The sequence below is a fragment of the Oncorhynchus gorbuscha genome, linkage group LG20 (genome assembly GCF_021184085.1).
Source record: "Oncorhynchus gorbuscha isolate QuinsamMale2020 ecotype Even-year linkage group LG20, OgorEven_v1.0, whole genome shotgun sequence".
NCBI classification, from domain to species: Eukaryota; Metazoa; Chordata; class Actinopteri; order Salmoniformes; family Salmonidae; genus Oncorhynchus; species Oncorhynchus gorbuscha.
The window spans coordinates 22,844,237-22,859,723 of NC_060192.1; the positions used below are offsets into that span (position 1 = coordinate 22,844,237).

The 15,487-nt window shown below is 42.8% G+C and overlaps 1 protein-coding gene across 1 annotated transcript; it reads left to right on the plus strand.

Moving 5' to 3' along the window:
• Nucleotides 1-562: 562 nt before the first annotated feature.
• Nucleotides 563-13,773, plus strand: LOC124007246 (developmentally-regulated GTP-binding protein 1). Its single transcript, XM_046317668.1, has 9 exons — nucleotides 563-790; nucleotides 11,268-11,391; nucleotides 11,534-11,709; nucleotides 12,038-12,107; nucleotides 12,218-12,387; nucleotides 12,512-12,642; nucleotides 12,850-13,017; nucleotides 13,152-13,274; nucleotides 13,550-13,773. Exons 1-9 carry the CDS (start codon nucleotides 752-754, stop codon nucleotides 13,647-13,649), a joined length of 1,101 nt encoding a protein of 366 aa, XP_046173624.1. The 5' UTR covers nucleotides 563-751; the 3' UTR covers nucleotides 13,650-13,773.
• Nucleotides 13,774-15,487: the final 1,714 nt, after the last annotated feature.

Consider the following 15,487-nt stretch of genomic DNA (forward strand, 5'->3'; position numbering starts at 1 on the left):
GTACTGTATGCAAACAAAATATGAAACAATAAAAAAAATGCATATTTACCAGATGTGTGTGCATTACTAATACTAAACCATTTGACTGGGGTGAGAGAGAGACCCGTTGCCACAAGAAAAAGTCAACCAGTAAAGAACAAAAACCATTGTAAATAAAACCTATATTTATGTTTATTTATTTTCCCTTTTGTACATTAACTATTTGCACATCATTACAACACTGTATATAAACAGATGACAGTTGAGATGTCTTTATTATTTTGGAACTTTTGTAAGTAATGTTTACTGTACATTTTGTATTGTTTATTATCTATTTCACTTACTTTGGCAATGTAAACATATGTTTCCCATGCCAATAAAGCCCCTTGAATTGAAATTGAATTGAGAGAGAGCATGCAGTAGCCTTTTAATGTGATTAGTTATTCAGTGTCAGATACATTCGTTTGATTTGTCAAATCCAAACCTGAAATGTGTTACATAATTTCTGCAAAGTGTATGTCATTGCTGTTACATGGAAAGTCAGCAAACCTACATAAACCTGCAAACAACTTAAGTCCGGTAGGTTGCGCCAACGGCGTGGCCGTTTTTTGAGTTATCAGTTTGCTATCGAGTTTCTTTGGTTTGCCGGCTGCCTCTTTCCTCCTAGCGAGAGCCGCAGGTTGAACACATGAGTGTTAGCTTTTGCTAGTTTGCCATTGTATGCTTGCGTGATTTAATCGTTATGTGATATCATCTAAGGACCAGCTACAAGATGAGTTTACTCGCCAAAATAGCAGAAATTGAGGCCGAGGTAAGTAGCGAATGCTAGCTGACGTTAGTTGTGATTCACGTTTTCGTTTGGCCACTTGACTAACGTTAAGGGAGCGAGCAACTATAGTTGGCTAAAGTTAACTTGGCCAATTGAGGATGTGGCGTTACAATGGACCCCCCCAATTTTTTATATATATATATTATATAACATAATATGATGGCAGACACCGAGTCTGCGCATAGCTGGTTGTTATTTTGCTAAGAATTCTCAACTCTACGTTAGTCTATGATTTTAACGTAGTTGGCTACAGTAGTTAACTTTAGCTGGTTATGTGTTATTATTGGCAGGGTAACTAGTTGTCTGAAGATACCAACCTTACCTTTACGCCACAGATGGAACAGTGAGCCAGATGTTTCACCGGATGTGTAAATCCGAAGCATTTGGTTGGCGTTTCCACTCACCACCAAATATGGTGACAAGAGGAAGTCCAGCTGTGGCCGGCAGTGGGAGATGATAGATTTTGACCGAAATTCTGCTCATTTTCTCATCGATGAAACATTTGATCTCAATCCAGTTTCCTGTTCCCAAACCCGTAAACTGTTATGGACAAAGTTTTTGTAGACTTTACCCTTTGCCATAGTTTTCATTTTTTGTTTCTTTTTGGACTGAAAGGGCAAATTGAGTTATTGCACACGTGCAAATATATGGGTCATTCCATGTCTTTTCAGCAAGCCATGACACCCACCATGTCAGATTGTTCTGAAATGGTTTCTTAAGTTAGAAACACAAGATTAGCTTTTGTGAAACGTCATTTTGTTCATTTAATTTGATCTGAGAAATTGAGAAAATTGATTTCACCCAAATTGGCCCTTTTAATTTATAGGATTCACATAATATTCCACAAATATAGTACCCAACATCCGATTAAATCCAAACTTATTCCTACCATTGAGTAAGACATGAGGAATCCAATAAAATAGTCAAAGGCCAGCTCCAGAACCCCCACCCGCCAATACCATCCCATCAACCAGTATACAGAATCGGTTTTCTATGTCTAACAACTGGTATGGAGATGCGGCTTGGAGTATTGCTTCTTTGTCCTTTGTAATGTATTTCATGTGAATCTGATGATCTTTAGTCCCCCCTGTTTAGATAAATTAACCATTGAAGTCCTTTTGCATTATTTACCATGAATTCATGTTAAAGTACCATGTTTTACCCGCTAGATGCCGCTTTTCCTGCTACTGTCGCCACACCCTTCTATCAATTTTTCTTGTCTTGTGTTTATTTAAGGGATCACAACATTTTCTTTGCAACTTTGTGTAGAAAACTATTATCTTTTGCGCCTGATGAAAATAAATGTGGTGGTCAACCCAACTCTCCTTGAAAAGTCCAACAAATAGCAGCTCTCTGAGAGGGCTATCTGTATGGTGCAATTCTCATATGAAGACTTTTCCTACAAACCCAAAACGTTGATGGAGAAATGGGATAGTGACTAAAATCTTGTCACAACCCTAATAAAATAATACAATTATAAACCTTTGCATTGTAAGTCATGTTTTTCAATACAATTATTAGAAAACATCTATATGTGTTTGGTGACCTTTTTATAATTTTATTGGATTCCTCATGTCTTACTAGTTGTTAGGAAGAATTATGGCCCAAATCAGATGCTGGGTACTATATTTATTGAAGATTATATGAAACCTATTATGGCACATTTGAGCGCAATCAATTAGCTTAATATTCAAACAAAATAATGTTTCAGGAATGCTAATCTTATCGGAGACAGTGTGTGTCAATCCTATTTATTTATTTATTTTTTAAATTGGAATGACTCACATGCTAGAACGTGCCAATAGGATCTCGCTAGCTTGCGCTTGGCTCTGCCCACCTTGCTTGTTCTGGAAATGACAGGCAGTGGTCTGTCTTTGGTTAGTTATAAAAAATCTTTGTTTACTTGTTCACACTGACCTGTGTCATGTAAAAATCTTCCCAGCCTGAAATTGTTCCCAATCGTTCTGATTGTAACGTTGTTGTAAAAATGTTCACAGTGTGAAATCATTTCTGTGTGGATGGCTAAACTGGTGCAGATGTTTCTCTCTGATTTAGCTAGCATAATTAGCTGTAAACTGGTCAAGATGGCTTGTTCTCAGAGGTGTGCTGTCTTAACTTGTATGTATAGCTAACGAACAAACAGGCACTGTCAATCGAAACCGTAGCTCCCAAGTCTTTGCAATCTATTTAAAAAATATATACACTGCTCAAAAAAATAAAGGGAACACTTAAACAACACAATGTAACTCCAAGTCAATCACACTTCTGTGAAATCAAACTGTCCACTTCGGAAGCAACACTGATTGACAATACATTTCACATGCTGTTGTGCAAATGGAATAGACAACAGGTGGAAATTATAGGAAATTAGCAAGACACCCCCAATAAAGGAGTGGTTCTGCAGGTGGTGACCACTTCTCAGTTCCTATGCTTCCTGGCTGATGTTTTGGTCACTTTTGAATGCTGGCGGTGCTTTCACTCTAGTGGTAGCATGAGACAGAGTCTACAACCCACACAAGTGGCTCAGGTAGTGCAGCTCATCCAGGATGGCACATCAATGCGAGCTGTGGCAAGAAGGTTTGCTGTGTCTGTCAGCGTAGTGTCCAGAGCATGGAGGCGCTACCAGGAGACAGGCCAGTACATCAGGAGATGTGGAGGAGGCCGTAGGAGGGCAACAACCCAGCAGCAGGACCGCTACCTCCGCCTTTGTGCAAGGAGGAGCACTGCCAGAGCCCTGCAAAATGACCTCCAGCAGGCCACAAATGTGCATGTGTCTGCTCAAACGGTCAGAAACAGACTCCATGAGGGTGGTATGAGGGCCCGACGTCCACAGGTGGGGGTTGCGCTTACAGCCCAACACCGTGCAGGACGTTTGGCATTTGCCAGAGAACACCAAGATTGGCAAATTTGCCACTGGCGCCCTGTGCTCTTCACAGATGAAAGCAGGTTCACACTGAGCACATGTGACAGTCTGGAGACGCTGTGGACGCAACATCCTCCAGCATGACCGGTTTGGCGGTGGGTCAGTCATGGTGTGGGGTGGCATTTCTTTGGGGGGCCACCCAGCCCTCCATGTGCTCGCCAGAGGTAGCCTGACTGCCATTAGGTACCGAGATGAGATCCTCAGACCCCTTGTGAGACCATATGCTGGTGCGGTTGGCCCTGGGTTCCTCCTAATGCAAGACAATGCTAGACCTCATGTGGCTGGAGTGTGTCAGCAGTTCCTGCAAGAGGAAGGCATTGATGCTATGGACTGGCCTGCCCGTTCCCCAGACCTGAATCCAATTGAGCATATCTGGGACATCATGTCTCGCTCCATCCACCAACGCCACGTTGCACCACAGACTGTCCAGGAGTTGGCGGATGCTTTAGTCCAGGTCTGGGAGTAGATCCCTCAGGAGACCATCCGCCACCTCATCAGGAGCATGCCCTGGCGTTGTAGGGAGGTCATACATTTATTTTAATTTTTATTTTAAATCTCTCCTCAAATCAACCCTCAGCACTTTGACGCGCAAGTCTGGGTATTTATATGCTGACCTCACACTTCACAAGCTTCTGATTGGTCAGAGTCAATACTCCTGGCCACCATTGATTGGCAGATGTGTGAAGCAAATGCGCGTGCCCACAGAACAGTTTTTCGTTGTTGAGGGACGATGTGAGAGAAACAAGCTCAGCCATCCACATAAAGAGATGCGCGTGCAATTATCGAAGGGGGGAAATGTTCACCCTGGGAGACATTTTACAGCATGATGTCACAATCAGAACGATTGAGAACTATTTCATGCTGGGAAGATTTTTACATGACAATCTGCACTGGGGTCGGAACGCAATCATGGTTACATTATTTGTGTGGTCAAGATATGGGTTGGAAAATGTACCTCAATGCAGGGATAGGACATGCCACTGTACTGCAAATTTCTTTCAATCTATTCAAATTTTATTGGTCACGTACACAGATTTGAAGATGTTGCAGGTGCAACAAAATGCTTGTGTTTCTAGCTCCAACAGTGCAGTGATACGCACATAATCCAAGAATGAGCAATGTCAGAGTCCGGAACATAAATAGATATACACTGAGTGTACAAAACATTAGCAACACCCTTTTTGTCCTCAGAACAGCCTCAATTTGTGATGGCATGGACACTGCAAGGTGTCAAAAGTGTTCCACAGGGATTCAGGCCCATGTTGACTCCAATGCTTCCCATGGTTGTGTCAAGTTGGCTGGATGTCCTTTGGGTGGTGGACCATTCTTGATACACACATGAAACTGTTGAGCGTAAAAACCCAGCAGCGTTGCAGTTCTTGATACACTCAAACCGGTGTGCCTGGCACCTACAGTACTTCCATACCCCGTTCAAAGGCACTTTAATCTTGTGTCTTGACCATTCACCAAATGGCACACATACACATGTCTCAATGCTTGAAAATCCTTCTTTAACCTGTCTCCTCCCCTCCATCTGCACTGATAGAAGTGGATTTCACACGTGACATCAATAAGGGATCATAGCTTTCTCCTGGTCAGTCTGTCATGGAAATAAAGGTGTTTGGAATGTTTTGTATACCGGCCAGTTTATTACTTACACCACCCCATTGTGGAGTGGCAGGTAGCCTAGTGGTTAGAGCATTGGACTAGTAACCGAAAGGTTGCAAGATCGAATCCCCAAGCTGACAAGGTAAGAAACTGTCATTCTGCCCCTGAACAAGGCAGTTAACCCACTGTTCCTAGGCTGTCATTGAAAATAAGAATTTGTCCTTCACTTACTTGCCTAGTTAAATAAAGGTTAAAAATATATATATATATATATATATTTAAAAAATCACGAAAATGAATCATGTGGCTTGTTATGTGAAGCAGGCAGAATCAGCAAAACGAGTGACCTAAGCGACTTTGAGTGTGGTATGATCGTCAGTGCCAAGCTTGCCAGATCCAGTATCTCAGAAATGGATGAGAGAGGTCGAAGGAGAATGGCAAAAATCATGCAAGCGAACAGGCGGCCACAAACAGACAAATAACAGCTTAGTACAATAGTGGTATACAGAACGCACAACTCGTTGAACCTTGTCACGGATGGGCTATTGCAGCAGATGACCACACCGGGTTCCACTCCTATCAGCTAAAAACACAAATTAGCGGCTCCAGTGGGCACGTGATCACCAACACTGGACAATTGAGAAGTGGAAAAACATTGCCTGGAACATGACAGGAAGTTTTGTTTACTTGAGTGGCCTGCACAGTCCCCAGACCTCAACCCAATAGAGCATCTTTGAGATGAGATGGAACCGGCTGATCGCAGCATGAATGTACCGCCGTCCAATCTGCAGCAACTGCGTGATGCCATTGCGTCAGCATGGACCAACATCCCTGTGGAACGTTTCCGACACCTTGTGGAATACCCTGAATAATTCAGTCTGTTCTGGAGGCAAGGGGATCGTATGTCCCGTTTGGCAAAAAAAAGTATTTAGTCAGCCACCAATTGTGCAAGTTCTCCCACTTAAAAAGATGAGAGGCCTGTAATTTTCATCATAGGGGCACATCAACTATGACAGACAAAATGAGAAAAAAAATCCAGAAAATCACATTGTAGGATTTTTTATGAATTTATTTGCAAATTATGGTGGAAAATAAATATTTGGTCAATAACAAAACTTTATCTCAATACTTTGTTATAAACCCTTTGTTGGCAATGACAGAGGTCAAACGTTTTCTGTAAGTCTTCACAAGGTTTTCACACACTGTTGCTGGTATTTTGGCCCATTCCTCCATGCAGATCTCCTCTAGAGCAGTGATGTTTTGGGGCTGTTGCTGGGCAACACGGACTTTCAACTCACTCCAAAGATTTTCTATGGGGTTGAGATCTGGAGACTGGCTAGGCCACTCCAGGACCTTGAAATGCTTCTTATGAAGCCACTCCTTTGTTGTCCGGGCGGTGTGTTTGGGATCTTTGTCATGCTGAAAGACTTGTTTCATCTTCAAGGTACTAAACGATATCATAACTGCCACCGATAAAAGACAGTACTGTGCAGCCGTCTTCATCGACCTGGCCAAGGCTTTCAACTCTGTCAATCACCATATTCTTATTGGCAGACTCAGTAGCCTCAGTTTTTCTAATGACTGCCAAATGACTGTCAAATCGGCATGTTGTCCGGTCCTCTGGCAGTCTATGGGGGTGCCACAGGGTTCAATTCTCGGGCCGACTCTTTTCTCTGTATATATCAATGATGTTGCTCTTGCTGCAGGTGATTCCCTGATCCACCTCTACGCAGACGACAACATTCTGTATACTTCTGGCCCTTCCTTGGACACTGTCCTATCTAACCTCCAAACGAGCTTCAATGCCATACAACACTCCTTCCGTGGCCTCCAACTGCTCTTAAACGCCAGTAAAAACCAAAAGTATGCTTTTCAACCGTTCGCTGCCTGCACCCGCACACCCGACTAGCATCACCAACCTGGATGGTTCCGACCTAGAATATGTGGACATCTATAAGTACCTAGGTGTCTGGCTAGACTGTAAACTCTCCTTCCAGACTCATATCAAACCAATCTAAAATCAAATCTAGAGTCGGCTTTCTATTCCGCAACAAAGCCTCCTTCACTCACGCCGCCAAACTTGCCCTAGTAAAACTGACTATCCTACCGATCCTCGACTTCGGCAATGTCATCTACAAAATAGCTTCCAATACTCTACTTTGTAAACTGGATGCAGTTTCACAGTGCCATCCATTTTGTTACTAAAGCACCTTATACCACCCACCACTGCAACCTGTATGATCTACTCGGCTGGCCCTCGCCACATATTCGTCACCAGACCCACTGGCTCCAGGTCATCTACAAGTCCATGCTAGGTAAAGCTCCGCCTTCTCAGTTTACTGGTCACGATGGCAACACCCACCCGTAGCACGCGCTCCAGCAAGTGTATCTCACTGATCATCCCTAAAGCCAACACCTCATTTGGCTGCCTTTCGTTCCAGTTCTCTGCTGCCTGTGACTGAAACTAATTGCAAAAATCGCTGAAGTTGGAGACTTATCTCCCTCACCAACTTTAAACATCTGCTATCTGAGCAGCTAACCGATCACTGCAGCTGTACATAGTCTATCGGTAAATAGCCCACCCAATTTACCTACCTCATCCCCATACTGTTTATATTTATGTACTTTTCTGCTCTTTTGCACACCAGTATCTCTACCTGTACATGACCATCTGATAATTTATCACTCCAGTGTTAATCTGCAAAATTGTAATTATTCGCCTACCTCCTCATGCCTTTTGCACACAATGTAAATATACTCTTTTTTTATTTTTCTGTGTTATTGACTTGTTAATTGTTTACTCCATGTGTAACTATGTTGTTTTCTGTTATCACTGCTATGCTTTATCTTGGCCAGGTCGCAGTTGTAAATGAGAACTTGTTCTCAACTAGCCTACCTGGTTAAATAAATTATGTTTCCACCCCCATGCTTCAAAGTAGGTATGGTGTTCTTTGGATGCAACTCAGCATTCTTTGTCCTCCAAACACAACGAGTTGAGTTTTTACCAAAAAGTTATATTTTGGTTTCATCTGACCATATAACATTCTCCCAATCTTCTTCTGGATCATCCAAATGCTCTCTAGCAAACTTCAGACGGGCCTCGACATGTACTGGCTTAAGCAGGGGGACACGTCTGGCACTGCAGGATTTGAGTCCCTGGCGGCGTAGTGCGTTACTGATGGTAGGCTTTGTTACTTTGGTCCCAGCTCTCTGCAGGTCATTCACTAGGTCCCCCCGTGTAGTTCTGGGATTTTTGCTCACAGTTCTTGTGATCATTTTGACCTCACAGGGTGAGATCTTGCGTGGAGCCCCAGACCGAGGGAGATTATCAGTGGTCTTGTATGTCTTCCATTTCCTAATAATTGCTCCCACAGTTGATTTCTTCAAACCAAGCTGCTTACCTATTGCTGATGCAGTCTTCCCAGCCTGGTGCAGGTCTACAATTTTGTTTCCGGTGTCCTTTGACAGCTCTTTGGTCTTGGCCATAGTGGAGTTTGGAGTGTGACTGTTTGAGGTTGTGGACAGGTGTCTTTTATACTGATAACGAGTTCAAACAGGTGCCATTAATACAGGTAACAAGTGGAGGACAGAGGAGCCTCTTAAAGAAGAAGTTACAGGTCTGTGAGAGCCAGAAATCTTGCTTGTTTGTAGGTGACAAAATACTTATTTTCCACCATAATTTGCAAATAAATTCATTAAAAATCCTACAATGTTATTTTCTGGATTTTTTTTCTTATTTTGTCTGTCATAGTTGAAGTCTACCTATGATGAAAATTACAGGCCTCTCATCTTTTTAAGTTGGAGAACTTGCACAATTGGTGGCTGACTAAATACTTTTTTGCCCCACTGTATGCATATATATATATATATATATATATATATATATATATATACAATGGTGTATTGACAGTATATGAATAGAAAAGGCATGTTTTTGGCACCCGAGTGGCGCAGCGGTCTAAGGCCGCTCGTAGTGGTATCTGGCTAGTATCAGTGATTAAGGTTCAGGGCAGGGTACTGGGCGGATGCCAGCTAATGGTGACTGTTTAACAGTCTGATGGGCTGGAGATGGAAGCTGTTTTTCAGTCTCTCTGTCCCATTTTTGATACACCTGCACTATCTCCACCTTCTCGATGGTAGCGGGGTGAACAGGCTGTGGCTCGGGTGGCTGAGGTCTTTGATCTTTTTGTTCTTGCTCAGACACCGGGTTGTGTAGATGTTCTGGGGGTCAAGCAGTGTGCCCCCAGTGATGCGATGGACTGATTGCACCACTCTTTGGAGAGCCCTGTGGTTGTGTAAGGTTCTGTATTTATTTTCTTAGTCAACCTTGTGTTCTGTTTCGTTGTGTCCTTGTACGTAGCCCTGTCTTTCATATTTGTTCATTGATTTCACCTGTGTTAGTTACTCACCTGGTCTCATCAGCTCCTTATTTAGTTCAGTTCATTCTGTTTATGCCTTTTGTTCTTTCTGACTCTACTAAGCCTTTTCCTAGCTCGTTTGTGAGAACCAGTTATAGCCTTCAGTCCTAGTTTTGATTCACCTGCCTGTTTTTGACCATTGCCTGCCTGTGACCACGGTTCCTACCTTCTGCGAAGGCTAAATAAACACCTGCCGCCCCCTGCGTTTTTTTTCCCTTTTTCTCCCTATTCATTACAATTTGCCTCATGCAGCGCGACACATCTCCTTCACATAGAGCTGATCAGGCTGTTGATTGTGGCCTGTGGAATGTTGTCCCACTCAACTTCAATAGCTGTGGGAAGATTGTGGATATTAGCCGGAACTGGAACACACTGTTGTGCAGAGCATCCCAAACTTGCTCAATGCGTGACATGTCTGGTAAGTATGCCGGCCATGGAAGAACTGGGACATTTTTAGCTTCCAGGAACTGTGTACAGCTCCTTGCAAAATGGGGCCATGCATTTTTTTTAACCTTTATTTATGTAGGCAAGTCAGTTAAGAACAAATTCTTATTTTCAATGACGGCCTAGGAACAGGGCCTTGTTCAGGGGCAGAACGACAGAATTGTACCGTGTCAGCTCAGGGATTTGAACTTGCAACCTTTCGGTTACTAGCCCAACGCTCTAAACACTGGGCTCCCCTGGCACGACAATAGACCTCAGGATCTTGTCACACTATCTACGTGCATTCAAATTGCCATCGATAAAATGCAATTGTGTTTGTTGTCCGTAGTCTATGCATGCCTATACCATAACCCCACTGCAACCATGTGGCATTCTGTTCACAACGTTGACATTAGCAAACCGCTCGTCCACACACGTGCCATTGGAACACAGGAGTGATGGCTGCTGATAATGGGCCTCTGTACGCCTATGTAGATATTCCATTAAAAAAGTCAGCTGTTTCCAGCTACAATAGTCATTTACAACATTAACAATGTCTACACTGTATTTCTGATACATTCTATGTTATTTAAATGGACAAAAAATTTATTTACTTTTCTTTCAAAAACAAGGAAATTTCAAAGTGACCCCAAACTTTTGAACGGTTGTGTGTTTGTGTGTATGTATGTATGTGTGTGTATATGTGTATGTATATATATATATATATATATAATGGTAGTACTTAAATCTTCTAAATGGAGCATTGTGGATAAAGGTCAAATTTGCACTACAGTGGCATATCCCATCCCTGCATTGAGGTACGTTTTTCGACCCATGTATCGCGCCGGCACAACGGTGTCTTAATGCAACCATGATTACGTTCCGACCTCAGTGCAGCTCAGTATAAACAAGTGTAATGGTAGTGTTGGTGTCATGATGACAATATGTTTTCTTTATTAGTGATCAGTCGAAATCCAGCCATCACACAACTTGGCTCTGAACAAGTAGGCCTAGCTAATATTCTAGTCCCGATTGTTGTATTGTGTAGAATATGAATGGATTAAAGCATCCTTTCTGTGTTGGGTAGATGGCTCGGACTCAGAAGAACAAAGCCACATCTAACCACTTGGGGCTGCTCAAAGCTCGCCTGGCCAAGATGAGGAGAGAACTTATCACACCAAAGGGAGGCAGTGGAGGAGGCACAGGGGAAGGTGAGTCCTGACTCCTGATCATCGTTCACTTTTAGAATGTGTCCCTTTGCTACACAACAGTGCAGTGGAGATGTAAGCAAGTTGAGATTTACAAGCTCATGTCACATTGTAATGAATACTAATGTGTCGCTCTGTTGTATAGGCTTTGATGTGGCAAAAACAGGTGACGCCCGTATCGGGTTTGTAGGCTTCCCCTCAGTGGGCAAGTCTACTTTACTAAGTAACCTGGCAGGGGTGTACTCAGAGGTGGCGGCCTATGAGTTTACCACCCTCACCACAGTACCAGGAGTGATCCGCTACAAGGGTGCCAAAATACAGGTACTTTACATGCATGTGGCTCTGTAGCTCTGTAGCTCAGTTGGTAGAGCATGGCGCTTGTAACGCCAGGGTAGTGGGTTCGATCCCCGGGACCACCCATACGTAGAATGTATGCACACATGACTGTAAGTCGCTTTGGATAAAAGCGTCTGCTAAATGGCATATATTATTATTATATATTATTATATTATTATTATTATTATTATATTATTATTATATTATTATATTACCTTAAGGCCAACCGAGGCCAATCTGTAACAATTGTGTTTATTTTTCTATTTAAGATGTTTTAGTATTAGGATGCGTCTTCTACTTTTGTGTCTCCAAGCTCCTGGATCTTCCAGGTATCATCGAGGGGGCCAAAGATGGCAAGGGCAGAGGACGACAGGTCATCGCAGGTGATAAGCATCAGAACCATACACAAACTACATGTGATAGTTTAGAGCACACATGTGCCACACTCTCATACCTTGAAGGTAGTTTGTTACTGTGGTCTTTCTCTTCCCAGTGGCTCGGACCTGCAACCTGATCCTCATAGTGTTGGATGTTCTGAAGCCTCTGGGCCACAAGAAGCTGATTGAACACGAGCTGGAGGGTTTCGGAATCCGCCTCAACAAGCAGCCGCCCAACATCGGCTTCAAGAAGAAGGACAAAGGAGGCATCAACTTCACCGTCACAGTACGTGTGTTTCACACAAAGGTTTCACGTCCAGCTCAATCTGTCCCCATTTCTCTCTGTGTCTCTGTCTCTTTTTAGAGCTGGCTTACTCTGGTGTTATTCCTGTCTCTCTCCTTCTCTCCAGTGTCCACAGAGTGAGCTGGACGGTGACGCAGTGAAGAGCATCCTGGCCGAGTACAAGATCCACAACGCTGACATCACCCTGCGCAGCGACTCCACTGCCGATGACCTCATCGACGTGGTGGAGGGAAACCGGTAAGCAGTTGAGCACTTTACAAACTCAGGGATGTAATCTTCCTGATTAAGCAGGAATTAATGTTTTTCTGACATAATCCTCCATTCATCTAGAATTGGGTCTGACCTATACCCCTTAGCCAAAAAGACTTCTATACCCCATTCCAAAGTATGGTCAACGTTCCCCTACAGACCTGCTGACATACATGCTCTGTTTAATCTCACCAGAGTGTACATCCCCTGTATTTATGTGCTCAACAAAATCGACCAGATCTCCATTGAAGAGCTGGACATCATCTACAAGGTACCCCACTGCGTGCCCATCTCTGCCCATTCCCGCTGGAACTTTGATGACCTACTGGAGAAGATGTGGGACTACCTGCACCTAGTGCGCATGTAAGGAGGCGCTCTCTCAACCTAACAGCCCCTAGAAGAGACATATAGGGTTATTGGAATCCATATTACACTGCTTGGATAAATGTGTGGTTTGTGTCTAAATTAATAAATTATTTGAATGTGTTGTCCCCCAGATACACCAAACCCAAAGGCCAGCTTCCTGACTACACATCTCCAGTCGTTCTACCTACTGAACATACTGCAGTGGAGGACTTCTGTCTGAAGATTCATAAAAGCCTCCTCAAAGAATTAAAATAGTGAGTACTATACTATTAGCTAATGGCTTTTGTGCTGATGTTTTGGAAAAGACTGAGGTATACCCACCCCAGTATTTAACCGATTAAAGCAACAATCCGTAAGAAATAATGTCCTTAAAACATTTAAAAATCACCAAATGCACTTAGCTGCCACTAGGTGTCCAATGATAACGGTAGAATTAACCTACAAGGGAGAGCACAGCACACAGACACATATGACACAATGTTGCACCTGCCTGGCATTTTTCTAACACTCTGTCTTCCTGTCCTTTCAGTGCTCTGGTATGGGGTGCTTCAGTGAAACACAACCCCCAGAAGGTGGGAAAAGACCATGTCATGGAAGATGAGGATGTAATCCAGCTGGTGAAAAAGTAAAAGTCTCCTGACTCTCTGCATCATGAACCCCCCCCCAAGCATATCCACGAGAACATTTGTCTTTGTTGTTCTCAATTTTATATTGGAATTTTCAAACTGAAAATAAAAATGATATGAATGTCAATGTTACATTTCCCTCCCTCATTTACGCCCGTATGTGATCCATCGAAGAGGCCTTGAATCAAAAAAATTATATCAAATAAACACCATAAAAATGACTGACCTTTTTAATATGGAGTCATCGTCTTTTCTTTTAGATCATTATAAAGGTCATTGGGTTTATGTCTGGAAAGATGCAATGTTATTCATGTTGAACAAATCTGAATTTACATAACTTCATAACATTCACATTTTCCTTCATATGAAATGCATCCAAATCCTGTCCAAGTGACATGGGTGTGTCCTGCTCCATCTGTCTATACTTTCACTGGCGAGACAGTTATTATGAAATACATCCTAAAACACAGTGGGTGTATTCTATCTCCATCTCCTCTGGAAGTCAAGCCATACCTCTTTACCCAGACACCGTCTCACGGTGTCCAATACAACGGCTTTCAAGTCCTGTCGGCCACTGATTTATATAACATTGATGATACAGTCAGTCAGGCTGGCATCCAACCCCCTCTCCAGCACGGACAGTCTCTAAGGTTAATCAGTTCATTCACTCAGATGCAGTCTGGGGACATTCTACCCCAGCTGTTCAGAAACACCGATAACCCACAGTAGTGAATAGCGTTGCATCAGATCTTGAAGCACTTTGGTGTGTATGGATGATTTAACGCCGATGTGTAGTAACCCAGCTGTATGAGATGGATCAGCCATTTTGTGTCAGGAAGTTGCCACGTTAGCATTTTTGGGGAGGGGGGTTAGATGGATAGCATGATAGGGTCAGGTGCTCAGGACACTCAAAGTGCTGCCATGTGTTAATGATCATAGAACGTTTCACAGGACAGGACACATCTGATCAAATTTGATTTCAAAATAGCTTTTTATAACCTAATTTAGGTTCTAGCATTTTATCTGAACCTATAAGCATACGATATCTGTCTATGATGTAGGGTGGTATGGGCATGGTATAGCCTGCTCAGCAACCGGTAATTGTGAATTTTGAATTGATCACTGCCTTTTTTTAAATTTGGCCAGAGTAAAGTCTTAACTGAACACCATTATTATCAAGGCATACATACATTATGACACACACCATTTTTGCTCACACAAAATATTTACTTTTTAAATTTGAAATGTTTCCACGTTTGATTATTGTTTAGCGTTTTTTTTATAACAATGTGTTCACTCCACAGTAGCATTTCTAAAAATGAAAGCAATCAATATATTGCTTTAACTGAATTTTTATAGCAGGGGACTGAACACATCCAATGATAACAGATCTAACCAATAACACCTGCTTGATCAATGTTTTTGTGGAATTAGGGTGTATTTGCAAGAAAGTATTATTTTCAATTTGACTAATGTTCAGGTGAAGGACAAATCTGCCACATAAAGGGAAACCTGGCATTTGTCCTCAACACTTCCTGAAACCATTCTAATGGCTTGAATATTTATCTACAGTGTATTCGATGTTGGACTCTCCAATATTTTTTGAGACAGAATGGCCACTTTCTGCAGAGGTTTAGACAGCAGTGGCTGGCTGAAGCGGCAGGAGCGCTGTTTCTCAGGACAACGCCCCTCCCCCACCCCATTCCCCCTTTAAATTATAGCAGCACTTTAGCTAATGAAAGAGTTGAAGACCGGGCACTAATAAAAGCCATTAAGTGAATAAAGCACTTCCCCCTCAAACGAAATTAAAGAATCTGCCCCTTCGGAGAGGGGCGGACTCT

Excerpts from the sequence above, each read along its gene's own strand:
- LOC124007246 (XM_046317668.1), top strand. The coding sequence starts at position 752 with ATGAGTTTACTCGCCAAAATAGCAGAAATTGAGGCCGAG. Across the intron at positions 12,388-12,511 it reads GCATCAACTTCACCGTCACA|TGTCCACAGAGTGAGCTGGA; the intron begins GTACGTGTGTTT and ends CCTTCTCTCCAG. Across the intron at positions 12,643-12,849 it reads GACGTGGTGGAGGGAAACCG|AGTGTACATCCCCTGTATTT; the intron begins GTAAGCAGTTGA and ends TAATCTCACCAG.